The sequence below is a fragment of the Nuphar pumila genome, chromosome 13 (genome assembly GCF_984573655.1).
Source record: "Nuphar pumila chromosome 13, dmNupPumi1.hap1.1, whole genome shotgun sequence".
Classification (NCBI taxonomy): Eukaryota; Viridiplantae; Streptophyta; class Magnoliopsida; order Nymphaeales; family Nymphaeaceae; genus Nuphar; species Nuphar pumila.
This window is the reverse complement of record NC_143261.1, coordinates 74,363,015-74,382,163: the sequence shown is the minus strand read 5'-3', so window position 1 is coordinate 74,382,163 and position 19,149 is coordinate 74,363,015. Positions and strand designations below refer to the sequence as shown.

The 19,149-nt window shown below is 37.9% G+C and overlaps 2 protein-coding genes across 3 annotated transcripts; one reads left to right on the top strand and one right to left on the bottom strand.

Moving 5' to 3' along the window:
- The first annotated feature begins 390 nt into the window (after positions 1-390).
- Positions 391-4,086, top strand: LOC149818719 (elicitor-responsive protein 3-like). 2 transcript variants are annotated; one of them, XM_089983969.1, is made up of 5 exons: positions 391-516; positions 1,558-1,623; positions 1,971-2,097; positions 3,133-3,247; positions 3,953-4,086. In XM_089983969.1, exons 1-5 carry the CDS (start codon positions 450-452, stop codon positions 4,016-4,018), a joined length of 441 nt encoding a protein of 146 aa, XP_089840095.1. In that variant the 5' UTR covers positions 391-449; the 3' UTR covers positions 4,019-4,086. The 2 variants fall into 2 exon arrangements, with proteins under 2 accessions (XP_089840095.1, XP_089840096.1); XM_089983970.1 differs by lacking the exon at positions 3,133-3,247.
- A 9,804-nt stretch (positions 4,087-13,890) lies between these two features.
- LOC149818718 (membrane steroid-binding protein 1-like) lies at positions 13,891-18,480 on the bottom strand. The gene is made up of 2 exons (XM_089984579.1): positions 18,070-18,480; positions 13,891-14,434 (listed from the first exon to the last, which is right to left on the bottom strand). Exons 1-2 carry the CDS (start codon positions 18,369-18,371, stop codon positions 14,080-14,082), a joined length of 657 nt encoding a protein of 218 aa, XP_089840705.1. The 5' UTR covers positions 18,372-18,480; the 3' UTR covers positions 13,891-14,079.
- Positions 18,481-19,149: the final 669 nt, after the last annotated feature.

Here is a 19,149-nt window from a genome sequence, read left to right as displayed (position 1 = left end):
AGACTTGGCCAGTTCTAGGTTTGGGTTCAAATAACACAAACCAGTCCTACTAAGGACCCTGTTTTTGAGCACGGCTAAGTCTCTGATCCTGGTGGCTGTTTTTCCGGGTAAATATAAAAAAAGGGACCCTGTTTTTTCTATTTTTTGCAGTGGAAAATTTTCATCAAACAGGGTGTCGATTGAAAATCTCCAAAACCATACTACTGGTCGAACTTATAGATCCGACCTGATTAACTAAACGGATTCATCGCCCTTAAGCCCGAACCCGGGCCTTGTTGGATCAGATCCGGGTCTGAATCGGGTCATACCCGAACCATTGACTACCCCGAGCGTTACTGGAAGCCCTCGTCGTCGTATATAAATATCTGCGAACGGAGAGGTCTGGCGTTAGTCACGTTAAGTCTCCGTCCGTCGTCGTCTCCGGGCTGTAGGAATCTCCGTGATCCAAGATGCCGGCAGGGAAGCTCGAAGTCCTCCTCGTGGGAGCTAAGGGGTTGGAGAACACCGATTTTCTGTGTAAGAAACCCTAGTTTCTTCTTCCTCGTTCGTTCTTCCGATTTCTCTTGATCGAAATGTTCTATGCGTGGATCCATTGTCGTTTGTCTTTTTTCGATCCGAAATATGTTGTTTTTTATCGTTTTTTTGGATGATCTCGGTTCGTTGTTTGATTTTGTAATCAGTTTTATGGTTGATTGTGCGTACGGAAGCACGATCCATCTAGTTTTCCCTCATTTCCTTTTTTTTTAATTCGAGTAGACTGTTTAGAAATTTGTTTATTTTTCTGAATTTATATAGATCGAGATGATCTATGTGATCGATGTGTGCTCGTTTTTCTTTTTCCTTTTTTGTTTTGGAGATCTTTTTTTTAGTTAGTTTATGAATGAATTGTCTATTAATGCTATCTTTAGTTTCAAGCTAACCTTATAAAGTTTTTTTCAATCTTTAACCCGATCATTTTCATTTGACCTGGATTTGTAATGAATGAGTTCCTTCTTTCTCTCAGCACTCGATATATCTTCTCTAATTCAGAATTTTCTCTTTTTTTAGTTCTGTTATTCTTATTTCCGTGTCCTTTTTACTCTCTCTCTCTCTCTCTCTCTCTCTCTCTCTATATATATATATATATATATATATATATATATATATATATATATAAAAGATTTAATACAGTCGATTGTGCCCTTATTTGATTTTTTTTTTCTCACATCGAACACCATAGATGTTATTTACGTGTTTGTTTAATGGAAACCGGCTTTTGGATCGCCGGAATCAGACCTGTATACATGTTTTCCGCCGATCCAAAAATGAACGGATAAAGGTATTGACTTTTCCCGACTAATAAAAATATGTTTTTTCGTTGAAAAAACATATCCAAAAGCCGATTTCTATTAAATCGAACATTATCTATGTAGTTTGATTGTGTCAGAACAACTCACATCGTGAGATTCAAACTAAATTGTAGGTATCTGTGTATACGGAGAGAGAGAGAGAGAGAGAGAGAGAGAGAGAGAGAGAGAGAGAGAGAGTTCATATCAAATAATCACTGAAATATCACAGGTAACATGGATCCATATGTTATTATTAGATGCCGTACCCAGGAGCAGAAAAGCAGTGTTGCATCAGGTACACTTGCAAACTTCCCACTCTTCTATTGCTAAATTGCAATTTTTTTAATTTCTCGAGTACCATCTTTGCAATTCAAGTATGTACAGTGCTCAATATACTGAACATGGGTCTATCTTATAGACAGTAAATCCAGATAATGTGACACCTACTAAGGTCAAGGAATAAGCTTCTGTGCTGAAAATCATAACATAAGCCCCACACTTGCATTTTCAGATTCTTCATGAACCAAGTCCATGTGTATTGCTAAATTGAAGGAAATTGCACCGACACTCATATCTGTCCTTTTGCCATTGGACCTGTAAAAACTTACTATTTCATGCATGCTTTTGATCTCCGTATTGCAGGAAAAGGAACCGAGCCAGAATGGAATGAGACTTTCGTGTTCAATCTTTCTGAAGGAATTTCAGAACTTAGTCTTAAGATAATGGATAGCGACACTATGACTGATGATGACTTTGTTGGAGAAGCCACGTAAGCAATTTTACCATTCCTTGTCTTCAAGAAATAAATGGAACATGTAGTGTTATTGTGTTAGTGATAAAATGGACCCCTAACCCCTCTTCAAGAAATAAATGGAACATGTAGTGTTACTGTGTTAGTGATACCCCCCCAGCTTTAATGGATTGGGTCATTAATTTTTGCAGATTGGTGAGATATTGGTTTTAAGTCATATACAGAAAACAGGGAATTTCTGAGGCACTGAATTGTTATTACGTTAGGGACTCCCGTTCTTAAAAGCTTGTCAAAGTATTCATGTCCTCATTTAAACATTTGGTTGTGTGGGTACTTAAGACATTGAAGTTAAGGGCCTGTTTGGAGTCTCGGCGCTGGGATGGGCGTTTATGCATTTGGTGGTCCTGAGGTAAAATCTTGGTCAAACTACCTTAGTGGTCCTGTTTAGAATCTCGGTGCTGGGATGAGCGTTTATACATTTGGGATGGGAAGTGAAGCCCTTTCTCTTTTGTATTTACAACTAATCATGGATTTGGCAGCTGCCAATTCTTCAAATGCATAAACTCCATAAACGCCCATCCCAGCTACAGATTCCAAACAAGCCCTAAAGGTGGTTTTATATCCATGAGGGGTGAGGGAGACCGAGAAGTTTTACATGCATGCGAGGTGATTGGCAGAGGGACGGTTGAGGCCATGAATCCTTCCCCACCTGCTCTGTGTAGGGAAGTTTCCTTTTTATCAAAAAAGAAAAAAATCTAAAACATGGAAGTCGTGTTTCCATCTCAACAAACAGAGCCTTAATGACCACAATAAATCGTGATTAAAGAATTTGTGGAATGTAATGAAGACCGATATCTGTTATTCTTTAAATAGAGAGACCTTTTTGTCCTTGTTCAGCAGTTCAGAGGATCTTTCACATTGCCGTCATTGTTACTCTCTGTTAATATGCGACCACCTATCTTATGTTAATACTAGAAAGTGTGTTAGTGGTTCATGTAAAATCTAGTGAAATGTTTTGTAACCAACTTCGTGCTTAATTTGTGATCGTTGTAGCATCCCTCTAGAACCCTTGTTTGTTGAGGGAAGCCTTCCACCGACAGTTTATAATGTCGTCAAAGATGGGAAGTACTGTGGAGAGATCAAAGCAGGGCTGACCTTCACACTAGAGGTAATGTTTTCAGAGTCTCCTGTTTGATTGAAAATTATGAATACCGAGTTTCATGAGAACCCACTAGGAATTTTGTAGCATGACAGAAATGCACGTTTAGGCTGTTTTAAATTAGGCAGTTTGTGGGAGCCACTGTTTGCATCTAACTTGGCAGATAAGCTGTGTTTGGAACGAGGGTGAAAGGAATCCTCATAGGTGAGAATTCCGGTGAGCCCTCGTTCACCTAACAGCAGGTAAGGAGGACTCCCATCATAGCCCCAAGGGGTTTGGTGCAGTGGAGGGGGCCTTGGCCACTAGAGGGGTGGTCAGGGTTCCATTTCCATGAGCGAGCGTCAACCCCCCTTGCATAATTAGGGCAAGGGATAAGCTCTTACTCTGCCGAAGCCGGGCGACTCCCTGGGGCCAGGGAGTGTGCCACAGGTTTACATCGTCGGAACGGAGTCCGAAAGTGCGTCAGGCTTAGCCAGTGCGACTAAGTCTCTGATCCTGAAAGTCGTTTCCCCGTCCTTCATGAAAAAAACAGGACAACTCCCGTCATAAAGGGTCGAAGTTGGGGAGTTTGAAAGAAACTTGGGTTCTGTACTGTGTAACAAGGGAAACTTGAATAGTGTAGCTCCCGTAGTACACTTATTCCATATAATGGTATTCTTTATAATCTGTAATCCCCCTGTCCTCTCTTTCTCACGTAACTTCTTGATGGTGCAGGAACCAAGATATGCCTCGAGGGGTTTTGTGGAAGAGAACTTCGGTGGATGGAAGGAATCCTCATGAACGAGGAAAGTGTAACATTCTAATTATAGATTGTTGAACAATTCAAATAAATAAGCCCGGTTGATCGAGCTTCTCTCTCTCTCTCTCTCTATATATATATATATATATGTAGTAGTGCTTGAACGTTAGGTACTTGACACAGACTTGAACATGTTGGTCATCCATCGCACATTTGATAGACGACCAGCATAAAAAACGAGTTTTTTTTTTGCCAAACGAGAAATAGCGGAGACAAAAGTTGTTGCTAAAGGTCAATAGCGGTGACAAAAATAGCTGCTAAAGGTCAATAGCAGCTATTTTTGTCGTCACTATTGCTCTTTTGGCCGAAAAAACTCATTTTTGACATTTATTTTTGTGCTGCCGTCCATCAAGCATGATGGATGGCCATCATGTTCAAGTATGTGTACCTAATGTTCAAGCACCTACCACATATATATATATATATATATATATATAATTTAACCTAAATTTCAAAATATAAAAAGGAAAAATGTACGGTGTTGTGTACCATGATATCGGAGGGTGGTATGTTTGCATAGATCTAAGTAAATCTAACCATGTGTTTAACATGATTTATTTACTATTTAAAAATGTTTTATCATATTTAATTCGCCGTAAGATTCCATTTTGAGTCGATGGGGTACAAAACCAACAACTATGATCACGATTGGTGATAACCTTTAAGGATATTTTGCTCCAAGAGGTTTGGTGCAGTGCACAGGGTTTAAGCCGCTAGGTGGTTGGTCAGGGTTCCATTCCCATGAGCATCAACCTCTTTCATTAATGAGGTCAAGTAATAGGCCTTTGCTTAGCTGAAGCTTGGCACCCCTTGGATGCTAAGTGTGCACTAAGGATTTACATTGCAGGGACAATAACAGTAAATACCGCAGGCTTAGGCTTAGGCTTAGCTATAACAACTAGGTCTCTGATCCCAAGGATGGTTTTACGTCATTAAAAAAACTATTCAAGTATATTTGGTAGACATGATGAGAATTAAACCATACTTTTGAGGAATTGAAACATTTAAAATGGTGATACTAAATAAGACATGACTCGTTCATTTTTCACATCCAAGTATCTTACATAGTAGTGCGAACCATTGTTGTGAGAGGCGAATGCCTCAGTACCTGAAGCGTACGCCTTAGAGGAGAAGCGTAAGCTCAAGGAACCGAGGCGCTGTAGTGAAGCGTTTGCAGGCAGGCTCAAAGCACACACTTCACATGGGTGAATCGCATGCCTCGCGTCGAGGTGTGCTTCGCTTCTAAGGTGTACACATCATCATCTCCGGCATCTCTTGTGACCATTTCTGGCCAATGAGATCTCTCTCTGTTTTCTGCTTCAAACCAACTTCATTCTTCTCTTCACTCCTCTAAGTAACACCCATTTGCATCTCTAATCAAGCATCAATCTGCCATCCACAGTACTTAGTAAGATGATTCAACATAGTTTTGTGTTATATGCTTTCGTTGTTGATGGACATGCTAAACTTGACCAGATCGACAGTTTTTTCTTTGACCGTTGTGGTTATTCTTGATGAGTTTTTTGGGGAGTGAGAAGTTGCCGATCAACTGTTTGATGAAATGCCTGAAAGTGATTGCATCCACGGAATCTCATATTTTTGTTTCTTTACTATGTGTATCTTTTTATTTGAGAAAGTAGTTCTTGTTGTAAAACAGTTTTAGTTTGATGCTTGAGGTGCGTGTGAATAGTTTTTTCTTTGACCCCTGTTTATTCTTTGTAGGTCTTTTGGGGAGTGAGAAGTTATAGATCAAATATTTGACAAAATTTTTGAGAGAGATTATGTCCACAAAATCCTATGTTTTCATTTTTCCATCCATTTTGAGTGTTACCATATGCATTTTTTATTTAAGTCAAGTAGTTTTGTATAGCAGTTCTAGTTTGATGCTTGAGGTGGTTGTGAATGTATGCTCTGAGAACTATTTGGATTTAGTTCTTTTATTTGAAGTTCTTTTTTACGTCAACCGTCGAAGCAAATTTGTTGTTAAGATTCTTGCATAAATAATAGGAAACAGTCAAAGTTTTGAATTTTTTGGCATTTATCTTACTTGTATACAATATTTAGTATGTTTCTACAATTTTCTGTTTGTCAATCATGTTGTTGTTTGTTTCCTAGTGTTGTAACTGTACTCACATGTGCCGTGTGTTGAAAGCATACATGCATGTGGTTTTGCCTCAGGATGTCGGACCTTAATCAATAAATAGAACCTGATAGTCACTATGGGCAGAACTTCATACCCATTATTTTTAATGGTTCTTCTTTTAATTTTCATCAATGGTAACTAGTTTTTTGTGAATTTTTTTGTCAGTGTCTAAATTTATTTATGAGTAGAAAATGGAAGTCCTTTTTCATCTGTGAATCTCCAAAGAAATATAAAACAGATCATTGAATTTAGTTTTGTGTTTTATTAGTTCTTATTTAAAATTTTCATTATTTTATTAATATTATATATTTTATTATTTTGATCATGAAGCTTACGCTTCAACGCCTCGAGACTTATGCCTCGCTTTATAACAGGCTCAATGCCTCGCTTCGCCCCATCGCATTTAACTACCTTGGTGCGAACAAACAAATATTCAACTAGCTAGTCAAACAAACAACTCCCTTAAATCATTGAAAAAATGAATATGGCCAGCATGTTATCGTTGAGTTCCATCCCCTCCTGTTATAGTATGGAAAGTTGTGGGATTTGCATACTAGTACTAAATCCATGGATCTAGGGATGTAAATGGACTGGATTTCGTTCGGAAGAGGCCAATACCATATCCATCTAATCAGATGTGGGGAATTCAAATTCAGATTTGATCGGAATTGGATGGTGAGAAGAAGCTCATGCCATATTTGCTTTTTTCATGTAAATGGATTAAGATATCCATCAATTTCAGATAATTGTGGGATTCAGTAGCAGAAAATCAAAACCATATCTGCATCTGATTATAATGGGATATGGTTTTAGCTCAGTAAATGCAACTAAAAGGAATTGAATTCGGTCGGATATCTGATAAAATATGATTGATTGGCATCCCTATATGGATCTATCTTCAAGCCCACAAATAATAATACTTCAAAAAAAGAAATTAATTTTCATGCAAATGGACAATTGATGGAAGAGTAGGTTGAATGATGATGTGATCTTGCAAGGACTTGGAAACAAAGCCTTACCATCTTGAACATGGTTAATGCTGATAAACGCTTTTAAGAATTCAAGGAAGATGTGTACTGATTCGTGTTTTATGTTATGCCCAAATGGTGAATTTTATGGTTTAACAAAACTAAAAATTATTTAAATAGTGATTTCACTTTAAATCCTATAATTCTTTATTGGTAAACTTCCATCGTTCGCATTTCTTTGCATCATCATCCTTGAGTAGATGAGAGAAATAAGATCCAATGGGCTTTGAGGAGCTGTGCCTTTTTTTTGGATTTATAGCCCCCGAAGTAACCACACCCGACACTAAGACCTGGTTGTGCTGGCTCAGCCTGCCATACCTAGGTCGTCATGCCTTTTTCACTGGTAGCTTCTTCAGTAGGGATGGCAATGGACCGGGGCGGCCCCGTCTCAAGATTAGAACCTCCATCCCCGCACGGGGATGGATTTTAACCTCCACCCCCGCCTTCATCCCCGTTTCATGTCCTCCATCCCCGGTTCAAACGGGGATGAGGTGGGGTGGGGCCCCGTTTCCCCGTAGTCTATTGCCATCCTTTAGAAGGACTGGAGATGGAGCGGAGCGGGGATCGTGGTGGGGACGGGGCGGGGAAAAGTGTAAGTCCATCCCCGAACGGGGATGGATTTTAACCTTCGTCCCTGCCTCCATCCCCGGTCCAAACGGGGTGAGGTGGGGCCCCGCTTTCCCCGGGTCCACTGCCATCCCTATTCTTCAGGGTTCAGACTTATCTTTCTTCAACCCTTTAACTCTTATTTGAATGCTTTCTTTTCTTGCTTGTTTTTTGTAGTGCTTTTCAATAAAAAATTTGAAAAGGGTGCAGTCAAGTTTGTTTTGATGATGAAGTTTCCACCCAAGGGGGTAATCTTCAGGTAGAGCTACCGACACCTCGAACCCTAACAAAGCCTACCAGTGAAAGGCACCTGCACACAGTGGGAGTCGAACCTGGGACAAAGGAGTCAGCACAAATCGGTGCAGTAAAGTTTATTGATTTCCTAATGCATTCTCGCTATTTTTTTTATTACAAGGAACCCTCGCCGAAGCAAGGAAAACCAGGGTGGGGCCCCACGACCACCCTGCCTTACGTGATCCATAATCCCTAGATAGCGGATGCAGTCAGGAGGTCCCTGGATGCCACTTCATTCAGTTGATGAACGGCATCCAACCACCATGGCTGGAGCCTATGCACTCAGCCGTACCTCCACTGCAGATGCTCTAGATGTCGTTTATCTAGAGCATCAACGGCATGTGTGGACGGTGTGCATCCACCGCATCTTTGAAACAGTATTGTACTGTTCCACCCTTGATACAAAAAGAACATGGACGCTCCCCTCCCCCCCCCCCCCTAAGCTCGATGATTTTGCTGCCTCTCTCTCGATAAGCCCCCTCTCACACTCACTGCCTCCTGACTCGACCCTTTGACAAGCGACAACCATCATCCCTCTAGCGAGCCTCGACCACTGTCCCTTTGGCATCCTTCCAATGAACAAGCAGGTTCATTCCAAGCCTCGACCACCGTCTCTTCAACAACAATCTTTGAGCTTTCTTCTTCTACAGTCTCTTTGTTGTTGTAGGATTTTCTGGTATGCTTGAATTTTATGGATTTTAACATAAATCAATTTTATTTTATTTCAGATATGCTTAGATGGTAGGAGTTTTGTATTTTAATCACTGTTTTTATGGATTTTGTTAGTAAATGCACGTAAAAATTATTTTTTCTATTTTTGACATGCGTAGATGTTAGGGCTTTGTATTTTAATCCTTATTTTTACAAATTTTGTGAGTGAATGCATGCAAAATTTGTTTTTTCTGTTTTGGATATGTTTACATGTTAGGGGTTTTGTATTTTAATCCATATTTTTGCAAATTTTGTGAGTGAATGTCATCTGCATTTTCTATTTTGGATATGGATATGCTTAAATGTTAGGGATTTTGCTTTTTAATCTATATTTTTGCAAATTTTGTAAGTGAATGCACATGGAATCTGTTTTTTCTGATTTGGATATGCTTAGATATTAAAGGTTTTGTATTTTAATCTTTATTTTTGCAAATTTTATAAAATCTTGGTTACAAAAGAATGAGCTTCTAAACTACTCTCTGATGACAGGTTAAATGCTTTAGTTGTGTTGTCTATGATAAGTTTATATTGCCAAAAGTTAAAATTAGGTTATGTGCAAATAATCAACTACGAGTTTATACACTTTGTTTTTCTGTTGATTTTTTTATTAATCAGAATTTATTCTTTTAGTTCTTTTGCAAAGAACTTGTTAAATCTTTGTATGATCTTGCTTTTATTACTTATCATTATAGAGAAACTTTTTCTATTGGAATATTATGGATTCTTTTATAATAAAATGCTATCACCTTTTATTCTGGAGGTTAAGAACTGTTTAAGTTGCTCGAAATGAGCCATATACGTGGCACAAATATGAACAGATAATTTTGGGGGTTGCTCTGGAGTCTAGATGACTGGCATTAAGCAAAGAGCTCAACAGCATGATCATCATCACCTCCTTGGTTTCAGAGTTCCTGCTCATTAACATTGAGGTAGAAGCTCTGAGAGTGTTGATTCCGAGCATCACTATCATCAACATTAGTTTCAAAGGGGTCTGTCAATGATGCCATGAGTCTTGGGGGTGAATAACTATATGATCTTGCCTTCTCGTTTCTTCTTCTTCTAGGTTTGTGTCAACCAAATTATTAAGGTTTGTCAGATGATCAAATTGTTGGTTTGGAAATCTAAGTTGTTTTTTTCTCTTTCGAGTGCATGTATAAACATGTAGTGATTAGTGACGTCATTATCACATTATTGCCCATCTTAAATTGTAAATCTAGAATGGAGATGCCGCAATGAGTGAAGTACAAGAAATGCAATCTAGTAGGACTAAAAAAATGCAATGAAGTACATTTTAAGGGGACTTCTTATTTGACTATATGTTAGAATACCTAAAATGAAATGTTCAAGGGATTGAAAGACAAGGCCATGAGGGTAGTGAAGAGTCAAATGAAGGAGAAGTTTGAGGCTGAATTCACCTTGAAAAAAATCAAGAACAAGTTGATGCGTGCAAGGCCCAACTTAATAGTAATGAACAAAATATTGAACACTTCAGGGTTTGGATAAGACTTAGAATTTAAGATACTTGTGGCAAATACTGAAATATGGATTGAATGTGCGAGAAAAAACCCAACATGAAATAATTCTCAAAAAATCAGAAAAATGAAAATATTATTAACATGTGAAGATTTATGAAAAATCAATTGCTACAAGTAGTTATAAGTTCATCCAATCAAAAGTACCACCAACACCACCTCCTATCGAACATGGCATAGAGAAACTGAACTCATCATCACAAGCTCCAAGTGATGAGACACCCATGAGTAGCCCACCACTTAGCATGCCTTCGTCTTCCAACAAACTTTAATTCAAGGAAAGTACAAAATTTACATTGATGTTCAAATCCTGGATATGCTAGGTAGCATTTTTACATATGTGAAGACCATCAAAGATGAATCTACTTGAAAATTAGCAACACAATATAATGTTATATTAAAATAAATGTTGAATAATGTTCAAATTATTACGAACATACATGTGAAAGTATTAAAAAATGCTAGGTAATAATTTTTAATGAATGGAAAAATGATTTTATGAGCAAGTTCATTTTGAATGAATGATTGTATGAGCATGTTCATTTCTGAATGAATGAAATGAATGATTGTACGAGCAAATTAATTTTTTAATGAATAAAAACTGAGATTATCTGAGCAAGTTTATTTTTTAATTGATGAAATAAATGTATGGATGTGCAGGTTTGTTTCGAATGAATGGACGAAATGAATGATTGTATAAACAAATTTATTTTTTAATAAATAAAATGAATGATTGTATGAGCATATTCATTTTTGAATGAATGAAATAAATGATTGTATGAGCAAATTTATTTTTGAATGAATGAATGTATGAACATGTTCATTTTTTAATAAATGTATGGATGCACATGTTCATTTCGAATGAATGACTGTATGAGTAAATTCATTTTTATTGAATGTAATGAATGATTGTATAAGAATGTTCATTTTTTGAATGAATGATTGTATGGGGATGCTTATTTTTTAATGGATGAAAACTGATATTATCCAAGCAGGTTCATTTTTGAATGAATGAAATGAATGTATGGATGCACATGTTCATTTCATATGAATGATTGTATGAGCAAATTTATTTTTTTTAATGGATGAAATAAATGAATGTATAACTAGTTTTATTTTTTAATGTATTTAGGGCAAAAATCTAATTCGAGAACCATATTCGAAGCAAAAATCTATGATTTTCAACATTCATAATTGAATCCAATATGATACCAATTATAACATTGAGATAGAAAAAAGATGGTTATGTATTTGTTTTCACACAAGTTTTATAATTTTTGGTATTTGGATCTGATTCGAGATCCATATTTGAAAAAAAAATCCATGATTTTTAATAAACATTCGTAATTGAATCCAATATGATAGCAATTATAACATTGGGATAGCAAAAAAATGGTTGCCTATTTGTTTTTACACAAATTTTATATTCTTTTGGTATTTGGATTCAATTTAAGATTCATATTCAGGGCAAAAATCCATGATTTTCGATAAACATTCATAATTGAATCCAATATGATACGTACCAATTATAACATTGGGACAACAAAAAAATAGTTGTGTATTTGTTTTTATATAAATTTTATACTTTTTTTAGTATTTGGATTCAATTCAAGATCCATATTCAGGGCAAAAATCTATGATTTTTGACAAACATTTATAATTAGATCCAATACGATACCAATTATAACATTGGAATAGCAAAAAAAAATGGCATTCACACAAGTTTTATACTATTTTGGTATTTAGATACAATATGAGATAGATATTTGGGGTTAAAAATCCATAATAAATATGTTAAAACATGAATATTGGTGGACGGATCAGGTCGTACGATCCAAAACAAAGTTATCCAACCCATTATCAATGTGTGTTCAGGTTGTCCGTACAACGCAAATCAAACAACAAACATAAATAACATATCCTCACTAGATACTCCAACAAACGTTGGACTTGGTATAATTGTTACAAAATAGATAGAACACACATGTTGGTTTTGTTTCGTTCATTCTGAACAATCCTGGACAAAACATCAAACAAACCCTTCGTGTGTGCTGAAGTGAGTCAGAACCTTCACCATTGCCATCTTCTTATTAACCCTGAACCAAACTAGACTTGACCATTGACCATGCCATATGCCTAAACCTATTGACCAGCCTGTTCTGGTGATACTCTGCCCATGTTACACATTTTCCATTGACATTTCCATCTTGTCATACCCTCTCCAGAACTAATGAATTTTCCGGACTCGACCATTCAACCTGAACTATAACTCGCACCCTAGTCCTAGTGTCCCTAGCCCATTTAAATCATATCCAACTTGCATAGGATCAGAACTCCCCTTGTTACCAAATGATCTTGAAGAAATAGGATTAAAAAAATGCATTGTTTCAAAGTTAGAAGTGATAAGATTTTACCACTAAACCTATTTTTTGCATACCAAATAGTTCAATCATAGTGAGTGAGTTAGTGGGTTCATACAAATCGTGCCAACCCAACCCAACCCAAGCCAAGCCAAGCCAAGCACCTATTATTGTTAAACCAATGGGGTCCGGGGTCCTCGGCTTGTTTGGTAGGAGCTGTTAGTGCACGCCACCATGTGTTGGGACGTTGCAAGTTCGAAACTCAATGGTATGTTGTGTAACCGGTGGGGATCTGCCTAACCCCAGCTTGCCTTTCAATAAAAAAAAATACCTATTGTTGACGCCAAGTACCTTGCATGCACTCTTCCTATGCTTTTAATGTGACCAAAAGTTTCTTCCTGTATGCTTTTAATGTGACCAAAAGTTTCTTCCTGTATGCTTTTAATGTGACCAATAGTGTTTTCAAAGTTTCTTCCTGTAAATTAAATGTGTGTTTAATTTGACAGCTGGCAGGATTGGCGGAGACAACCGGAGGACCATTCAAGATGGCATCAACATGGTAATGAAAACTACCATCCCTTAATTAAATTTTTTCTTATCTCCCAAGCAGTGAATGATTCTGGGTTTTCCATACTCTCCGACGGTGCGAGCGCTCATAAACAGAGCTATATTCAGACCGCTTTTTTCCATTTGATTTATTCCTAGAAAAGAAATGTTTATATATTTTGCACTATATTTAATGGTTAAGTAACAATCCAGCCACCGGCCATCTCCAGTATATTAAGCTCCAGCTGACAGGATTACTGTTGCAATGCTTACATGCACAAGAAACTCTAGAGTGATTTTAAGTAGATATTTTAGACTCCCTTGATTCCCGTACCACATTACATAGTGGGGTATGTAACTATGTATTTTATTGTTTTCAAAAGGAATATGTTTCACATACTGATTAAGGAGAGAGAGAGAGAGAGAGAGAGAGAGAGAGAGAGAGAGAGAGAGAGAGAGTTTATGTTAATCTCCCACAATCCAAATGCAGCCCAAATCACAGTATCATTGTGTTCAGTGAAAAAACAAACGAAGTGTCTTGATGGGATAATGAAAAATCTAGTGACACAAAATGACATGAGAGTGACCATGCGTATAAAAAAAATGCTGAAACTCTTCTCTAACTGCCTCTTATAACCCATGAAAAGGGGAGGAGAAAAAACCTCATTAGATAAAAACAGCAGATGTGATGGCATACATTCATTACACACTTTCAAAAGCATAGAACCTAGTCAATCTACATAAATATACCAGTGAAAAAGTGTGTTTTTAAGGGGAAAAACAATCTCTCTTCACCAACCCCTCTTAACAAAATCAGAAACATTACTCCTGAACCTCATGACTAGTGGTGGTACCTTCTTTAGGTTTGACTTCACCTAACGGGGTTTCAGCTGGAACAGCATCTATAGACCTCGCAGTGGTATCAGTTGCTCCAGCAGCATGAGCATGAGCATCAGATGATTCAGCCACTGGCACAGTTTTCTTCTTGATGGTTCCAACCTTGTGATATTTGCTCGTGAACTTGTATTCCCAGTCTTGCAAGGCATCAAGCTCGAAAGGCCCAAGGCCTTCAAGATCTCCGGTTAAATCCTTCTCTTCAAAGGACATCTTAGCAAGAGCTCTGCTTGCATCTTTGCCAGCAAATAGAGCATAAGGTCCTCCTGGTCCATAAAACATTCTGCAAAAATATCAAAATAGACCAAACATTCAGCACAACGTTACCTTACAACTTACAAATAGAGCTTGTCTCTTGAAGACTTGAGGGAACATACAAACACTTTTTCAGTTCCAGTAAATAAAATTACGGAAACAGAGCTTGTCTCTTGAGGACTTGAGGGAACATACATACACTTCTTCAGTTCCAGTAAATAAAATTATGGATCAATCGAAGAAAAAATAAAGGAAGGGAATAACAATATAACAATTTTTCTTCATATCATAGAAATTCAAATAGCTTTAGTCGCTGTTTCAATAGCACCTAGAATCTCACTCACTCTGTCAGTGAGGTACCCTACTTCCACCTCATGGGTAGTGGTAGTGTAGGTGGGCCATGGCTCCTGGGGAAGGAGACTGTACCAGCGAGCTATCTGCATTAGCTTCAAAACTATTTAAAAATGTACCTCGTAGGATTTTTTTTCCTAGTTGGCTAGAGCCTAGCACTTCTGCAGAGCATAGAAATTCCCCAGAGCCCCAAACCTTTACTGTTTTAGCAAAATTTGTCCCAGATTGAGACAGGTGGAAGGGCTTTTCGAAATTGAAGGAGCAGCACCATTCCTTTAACACGAATCAGAAGTTTATTCATAATCTTTATGTATAGCAGTGTCAATTAACAAATGGCAAATACACCTCCTGAGAAGTTATGTTTGTATCAAAGACCTTTCTGGATTCTATTCATTTTGTACTACATAACAAATAAGCTGCGTTGGATAAATTTGGACCCTTTGCTCCTCAAAAACTCATTCAAAATTCAAGTGGATACAGGTCTTGACTCTTGATTCAGATCACACATATAGATTCAGAAGATAATCAAATCACATTAAGCCATCAAAGTCAAAACTAGTGTATTGAACCAAATTCTTACCAAGAATCGCACGCTAAGAGGTGATATTAGTTAATGCTTCATATTAAATGCAGACATAAGATTACTAGCCAACTTGATCTAAATGGGATCAACATTGAGAAAGTTGTAACCAATTATAAGATAATTTTAGAGTTTCAGAACATAAACACAATCATCAACTTTGGGTACTAGATACTATTCTGTTCCACTAACATAATCTTGCTGAATAACATCAGACTGCAGAAAACAAGAAAAATACCAAAGCAAGAATATCACATGGTGAATTTGCTATTGTTCCTACCATTGCACCCCATTGAAAGATGGAAATACCAAGAAAACAATGACATCTAAGAAGCGGGTCATAGTGATAAGAGATTTATTCTCTTAAATAAAACAAACTTCATTGATTGCATGCTATGTTACTTGGACATTGACATGGGTATCGTGGAAGAAGTGTTGGACATGGCGGGTCTTAAAAAACTAGATACTTGGACACAGCAATATATATATATATATATAAAGAGAGATTTAAAGAATTATGCAAACAAAATCATAAAATATAAAATGCACATTCCTTTCCCATTTGTAATTTGATCCTTGATAATTTACAGTTTTATGAACATGTAAGATTGTTAGTACAAAATGTAAACAAATAATCAAGACTAATGGGAGTGTCAATGCGTGATGGATACTTCCCAGGTAAGTATCTTTCACACCCTAGAATAGTGTCCATAAAGCTGGACACCCCTATCCTTTATGCAAGAAACTGGACAACACAATTTAAAGTGTCGGACACCCAACGTGGGTGTCCAAATTTTTGGACACTTCTAATTTTAAAAACAGTGGCGGTGCCGTGTCCAGGAGTGTCAGTGTCGGGAAGTGTCCGACACTGACACTTCAGCTTAGGTGAAGTGTCCATGTAACATAGATTGCATGGTGGGGGCAAAGGCCGACCCAAGAGATCAGGAAAAGGGTGAGATATGATCAACTACAGCCTAGAAGAGATGCAACCAAAAAACACATAAGAAAAATGGATGCAATAGGAGAGAGAGAGAGAGAGAGAGAGAGAGAGAGAGAGAGAGAGAGAGAGAGAGAGAGAGAGAGAGAGAGAGAGAGAGAGAGAGCAAGTTCACCAAGTAACAAACCCAAGATGATGGGAAAAGCCACGAATTCCATAACCAAAATTTGTAATTAAGAAGCCTAAATGGGCAAATCCAATTACTGAAATCAACTGCAACTACAAATTGAGAACACATGTATATGATTATTCCTGGATCAATGTAGTGATCAGCGTTTCAAAATAATCAGACACCAAATACATCATAACAAAATCAACATGAAGATGTTAAATCCAACCGACTGTTCCCTTCACCATGCTTTATGGTTATGTCTGGAACTAGGGAAAGAAAACACAAATCTTCATTGAAGCAGGAAAAGAAAAAAAAGTGGTTCAGTAGCTGAAACATGTGGGGAGGAGGAAAAGCACCCCCTCAAAAAAGAAGAAAAATCAAAGCCTACATACCGAACTACAATATTTCAGCCAACGAAACACAAATAATCAAAAGGAGTGCATTCCTGCATGAACGAATCAATTACTCCAAAGAAATGGTAAGGTTGGGCCAACTGAGCCCGTGTTCAGCCCTTTTGGTAAATGAGTTGGACTGATAAAGACCCTGATTGGGATGGCAATAGTATATTGCATCCCTCACCAGAATCCACTTGAGAAAAGAAAGAAAATGGACAAACATCAGGATTCAGGTCCAAATGTAAAAAAATTAAACCCAAAAGCATCAGACATAGAATCATCTGAGACTCCAGCACTCAAAATATGTTAGCATTAACAGAGATGGAACTGGACTTGGCTAACTCAACTCTTTCAACTAAGCGTGAAACATATCATAAACAAAAGCCTCTAATCCGTGATTGAACGTTAAAAACGCACAACATACACAGCAACCATGTCTACATATGCAAGTATCATTATGGTTATGGTTAAATATAACCAGACGCAAATAAACCAACACTTTTCTTCTAGAAAACCTGCACCCTCATCAGAAAACCAAGCTGAAACCTCTAAAATCCCCATAAGATACAGAGCCCATCTGTTAATAACAGTCATACACTCTATTCCCCTTTCTAATTTATCAATGAAATACAAAACTAACATAAGAAAAATCAACTGTTTAAAGAGAAAAACAGTAAACCATCTGCTCAACTTAAAAAAGGCCTCTAATGGAAACGTAACCAACATCCTAGAATCAACTACAACCAGAATAAAAGAAAACCACACACCGGAAGCTGATTATCAGAAAGAGCATATAAAACCCCAAGCTAACGGAGAACCCACAAAAAAACCTCACGATCAACCGAGTGCAAAAACCAAAAATAACGAACAGTCCCAAAATTACATCAAAAAGCAAATCAAAACTTGGGAATAAACAACACCCATTGGCTCAAAACAACCACAGACCTCTAAAATGCACAAACCTAGACAGAAAACCCCAAAACCCAACAAAAACTGAACCTAGAAAAAGTGAAAACCGCTTTCTCAACTGAAACAGAAAAGCAAGAAAATCCATTAAAACCAAAAAAAAAATCAACTTATTTGGGGTGGAAAAAACCCAGACCCACACCCTCAAATCATCAACTCTCAAAAAAATTAACCCCATAAATTTTAGCACCAACATACACTAAACCGACCAAAATTGGGTTAGATCAAAAGGATAGAAGGGGTGTTGGAAAGGGAGGGGGACCTCGACTGCGAGATGTCGTAGATCTGGCCCTTGATGGCCATGAGGAGAGGCTTCTTTGGGTCGGAGCCGTCGTAGGCCTTAAGCTCATCCTCGGTGACCTCTCCAAGCTGGACGGGCGGCAGCAGGGGCTCCGCCTCCTCCTCCTTCACTCTCGGAGGCGGCGGACGGGGAGAGAACCAGCCGGAGATCAAGTTGTAGAAGGCGAGGGAGACGACCAAGATAGTGAAGAAGGTGGCGGGGGAGAGGCCCGTGTAGGCCGTTATGGCCTCTTTCAGGGTCTCCCAGAGTTGCAAGGCGGCCATCCTTGACGTCAGAGAGAGAGAGACAGAGAGAGAGAGAGAGGCTAGTTGGTAGGAGATTCCTCCTGCGAGGGGAGAGAGAGGCAGAGTGCAGACAGCAAATATAGCAACCCCGGTTTCCAAAAAAGAGTAGCAGTAAAAAGAAGAGTAGAATCCGAGGAGATATTTTCTTCCCCACCATTGTCGAGACAGAGAGAGTTGGAGTTACAGATCCATGAAATTGTGAATGGATCGGATTTAGGAGGATCCATCTCTCAAAACTGAGGGTAGTGCGCTATTGATTGCACGGATGGTGGACATTGAGTAAAGTTTTTTATATTTTATATTTTTACCTAAAAAAAATATCCACAAATCTCTCTCTCTTCTTTTCTTTTTTTAGAGAGAGTAAATTTTAGTAAAGCTTTCATATTTTACATTTTTACCATAAAATTATCCAAAATCTCTCTCTGATGAGTGTCAAGTAGGGTTCACGTCGAACTTGGAATGTACAAGCTCGGCTCACCAAAATAAAAAAATGTAAAGGCTCGGCTAGAGCTTATCCCAAGCCTAAACCGAGACAAGCCTTAATTGAACAGAACTTAACTGGAAGCCCCAGCCTAACTTGGGGCAGTGTTTTGCATATATATATATATATAGAGAGAGAGAGAGAGATATGTAGGGCAGGATGGACCCATGCCCATGCCGCATGATCCATGAGCCGAATCCAAATCCAAATCCAAATGAGGCTTTTAAAAGCATCATCTAGGGTTGCATGCAAGAGGACAAATTTTTTGAAGAGCAG

What these genes read in the sequence shown, in the direction of transcription:
- LOC149818719 (XM_089983969.1), top strand. Translation starts at nt 450, where the DNA reads ATGCCGGCAGGGAAGCTCGAAGTCCTCCTCGTGGGAGCTAAGGGGTTG. An exon ending in GAAAAGCAGTGTTGCATCAG is followed by an intron (nt 1,624 to 1,970) that starts GTACACTTGCAA and finishes TCCGTATTGCAG; the next exon opens with GAAAAGGAACCGAGCCAGAA. An exon ending in GGCTGACCTTCACACTAGAG is followed by an intron (nt 3,248 to 3,952) that starts GTAATGTTTTCA and finishes TTGATGGTGCAG; the next exon opens with GAACCAAGATATGCCTCGAG.
- LOC149818718 (XM_089984579.1), bottom strand. Translation starts at nt 18,371, where the DNA reads ATGGCCGCCTTGCAACTCTGGGAGACCCTGAAAGAGGCCATAACGGCC. An exon ending in TACGACATCTCGCAGTCGAG is followed by an intron (nt 14,435 to 18,069) that starts GTCCCCCTCCCT and finishes ATATTTTTGCAG; the next exon opens with AATGTTTTATGGACCAGGAG.